The 3,152-nt window shown below is 54.8% G+C and overlaps 1 protein-coding gene across 1 annotated transcript in view; it reads right to left on the bottom strand.

Moving 5' to 3' along the window:
* Positions 1-3,152, bottom strand: part of LOC102035878 (SITS-binding protein-like) — a 13,929-nt gene that overhangs the window by 5,131 nt on the left and 5,646 nt on the right. Inside the window, exons 2-4 of the mRNA XM_014309260.1 lie at positions 2,973-3,150; positions 846-1,017; positions 4-137 (exon numbers count right to left, since the gene is read on the bottom strand). Of these exons, the coding sequence (XP_014164735.1) occupies positions 4-137; positions 846-1,017; positions 2,973-3,150 (484 nt within the window). The remainder of the gene's footprint in view (positions 1-3; positions 138-845; positions 1,018-2,972; positions 3,151-3,152) is intronic.

The following is a 3,152-nucleotide window of genomic DNA, read 5'->3' as shown; positions in this document are numbered from 1 at the left end:
GGCCGCCACGTCGGCGCTGACACAGAGCTGGTAGTGCAGGGGCTCCTCTCGCCCCGCCGGCGTCTCCAGGCAGAACTGCTGGTGGCTCTCCAGAGACAGGAGCAGGGACACGTCAGGAGCCACTGTCACCGTCACTCCTTTGGGGGAAAAGTGGGAAAACGGTGTCTCGGCAAGCACATGGCTGCTCCCGGTCCTGGGAGCCGCAGGGATGAGCAGAGCCTGACTGGTGCCAGGGCCTCCTGGGCTGATCCCACCGCAGATCCAGCTATGCCAACCATCCCCACCCTGCTCCTGCTATTCCCTTGTAGAGTCTAAAATGCCCTTCTAGGGCTGGATTTCTCCTTTTTCTGGCCTTTTTGCTCAGCATTCAGTGCAGGGCAGCTGCAGGTCAATTGGATTAATGTGGGGTAATACCTGAAGTTTGGTGTTCTGCAGAATAATCCAAATATACCCCAAAAAATGACACCAGCAGCTGAACTCCTGCCTGAATCCAGCCTCCCACAGTGACATCAGGCAGCCACAAAGCCACTCCAGTGGAGCTGGAGATGCAGCAATGGGCACAGATCTGGGCTTAAAAAGAAACCAGCCACACCAAGAGCACAGGATGTCCCAGGAGTGACTTGGGCCACCCCATCCTCAGGCACTCAGCTTCAGTATCAGCTTTACCACAGGGATGAGGCAGTATGGGATCCATCCCATGTGCCCTGTTGCTGCTACATTTGCAGGATATTTTATTCCCGGAGACATCTATGCTGCCTTGAACCAACTACTTTAGAGGTGAGGAGAGGAGGAGAGAAGCACAGGGATGAAGCTGTTGGACCCTGGCCAGGGAAGGAGGTGGTTACCTGTGGATCCCAGGAAGTACCTCTCCAGGAGGGGCCCGAAGCCGTCGGGGTTTGCGCTGAGGTCGCCGCTCACCAAGGGCTGCGCGGGGCTCTCGGCGCCATTGAGGGGCCAGTGCTGGGCACGGATGCTCGGCCCTCCGTACCAGGAGACATTGGCCATGGAAAAACAATCCTGCAGCCAGGAAAGCATCATCAAAGAGCGAGGAATACTCAGGGGGAGCAGGAAAGGCAGACTTGGAGCAAACTGTGCTAGTGGCAGGTGTCCCTTTTACAGCGTAAAATTATGGTTTCATTAAAAAAAAAAACAAAGGAAAAGCAAGACGTGCTTCCCAAAGCCTGCCAGTTTTTGCTGGAGGAGCACAAATAAAACCAAACTGCCACGACAATCACACTTCTGCACTCCACCACAGTTATCAAACACCTCTGAGTCGCTGGGGAAAAAATGCTGCAAAGGTGTGAGCAAAGACTCTGCAGGGATGAGTGGCTGTGGAGGAGGGGGAAATTCAAGGAAACAGGTTTAAAATGCACTGAGGGCACTTTCAGAAACTCAATTGAAAAATCGATATATTTTGGTTTGTTGGTTTGTTTCGGGTTTTTTGGTTTGGTCAGGTTTTTTTGATTTGGTCAGGTTTTTTTGGTTTGGTTGGTATTTTTCATTCAGTGGGGTTTTTTTCTCCATTTTTCTATTTTTTTCCCCTCTGCTTTACTTAAAAACCACATTACGCTCTCCAGCTGCCTTCTCAAAGTTTCTGGAGTGAATCAGCAAGTGCAGCTGTCCTCAGCTGAGCTCTCACAGAAAGCTTTTAGCCCCATCTTGAGCCCTCACCTTGATGGCACCAGTGCCCTGAAGGTGACACATCCTCCCTCCCTAGGCACAGCTTCCCTCTTTCCCAAGGGCTGATGACAAGAATTTCCCTCAAGAGACTCAGTTTGGAGATTTGAGCATTTCTCATTGGCCTGACAGGGCCCTGGGATGGGGGACATCCCCATCCTTGACCCGCCTCCTGCCAGAAATCATCAGTTTTCACTTCAAAGCTCCTCAAACTTTCCCCTTTCTGCCAAATCAAGGGATCAGCAGGACTTAGCGTCCTCGTGACTTCCCAGGCAGGATGGGCTTCCCCACAAGCCCAGAGATCTGGGGCCCTGAAGGGGGCTTGGGGTGGCAGAGGGGACCCAGAGACCCCCCACTCAACCCACCCCACCTTTATTCCCAGCCCCAGGGCTTCTGAGCCTCCTGGAGTCCTGAGCTCGGGGGCGCAGAGAGGTTAAGTCTCTCCAAGGGGTGGGGAGAGGAGATGTAAATTATTAAAGTGGAAACCCTGGAGGCTCAGAATAGCTGTACCAGGTGTCAGCTGAACTCGTTACACCAGCTGGGAAAGAGGGAAAACAGTCTGTTCTGAACTCAGATTTCGCTGGATCATATTTTCCAATGGTTTGGGTTTTTTTTAACAAGTGGGGGAAAGCCTATTCTGTCTCATGCATCCTCTCAAATGCCTCACAGCAATGTCAGTGGAGGAGACCAAGGCTTTGTGCTCAGGCAACACCTTCCACCCACCCAGAACGGTGCCAACAGGTGATTTGTGGCTGAAGGGGAACAATCCTCCATCCCAGAGAATCCCATCCCACTTCCCTCCCTGTTCTGAGGGCTCCCCACAACTGGACACCCTGCTCTGACAGCGTGTCTCCTTCCCCTCCTGAGGCTCCTTCCCAGAGTCTGCTTTTATTTAACTGAGGGAGAAAGCAGGGAATGGTACCAAAAATGTTCGCAGCAGCGGACACGGATTATTCCCATCCCGCGGGAGCTGCCCATTGTGTCTGTGCTGGAAGAGACCTTCCCGAGGCCCTCGCCAGCATTGTCATCTCCAGTGGGTATTTACTCTGTCTCCATATAAACACAGCTCTCCCACCCGGGGTCACCAGCGTGGCACCACCACAGGATTTTGGGGCTCAGCTTCAGAGCACCACGCTTCCTAAAGGTTTTCCCCACCCGGCACCTTACGGATGTGGAAGACAGGGAACCACGGCCACAGTGCGACCCCATAACTGAGCTGGGGGATGATGGTGAGGCCAGAGCCGCCCTTGTCGGATCCCAAAGGGCTCGGAGCCGGACGGAGGGGTCCCCGTTACCTTCAGGGTTACGTCGGGGCGCAGCGGGGTCCAGCGGACGCCGTAGCACTCGGTTCCGGGGGCTGCCGGCGGCTCCAGGGACGGCCGGAGCTCGGCGTCCTCCTCCCAGGAGTAGCAGAACTGGCGGCCGTCGTGCCAGCAGCGGTCTCGGGGCGGCGGGGGCTCGGTGGCCGGCACGCT

This window comes from Geospiza fortis, unplaced genomic scaffold, assembly GCF_000277835.1.
Source record: "Geospiza fortis unplaced genomic scaffold, GeoFor_1.0 scaffold450, whole genome shotgun sequence".
Lineage (NCBI taxonomy): Eukaryota > Metazoa > Chordata > Aves > Passeriformes > Thraupidae > Geospiza > Geospiza fortis.
Note: the sequence above shows the minus strand (reverse complement) of the source record. Positions and strands in the feature narration are given on the sequence as shown.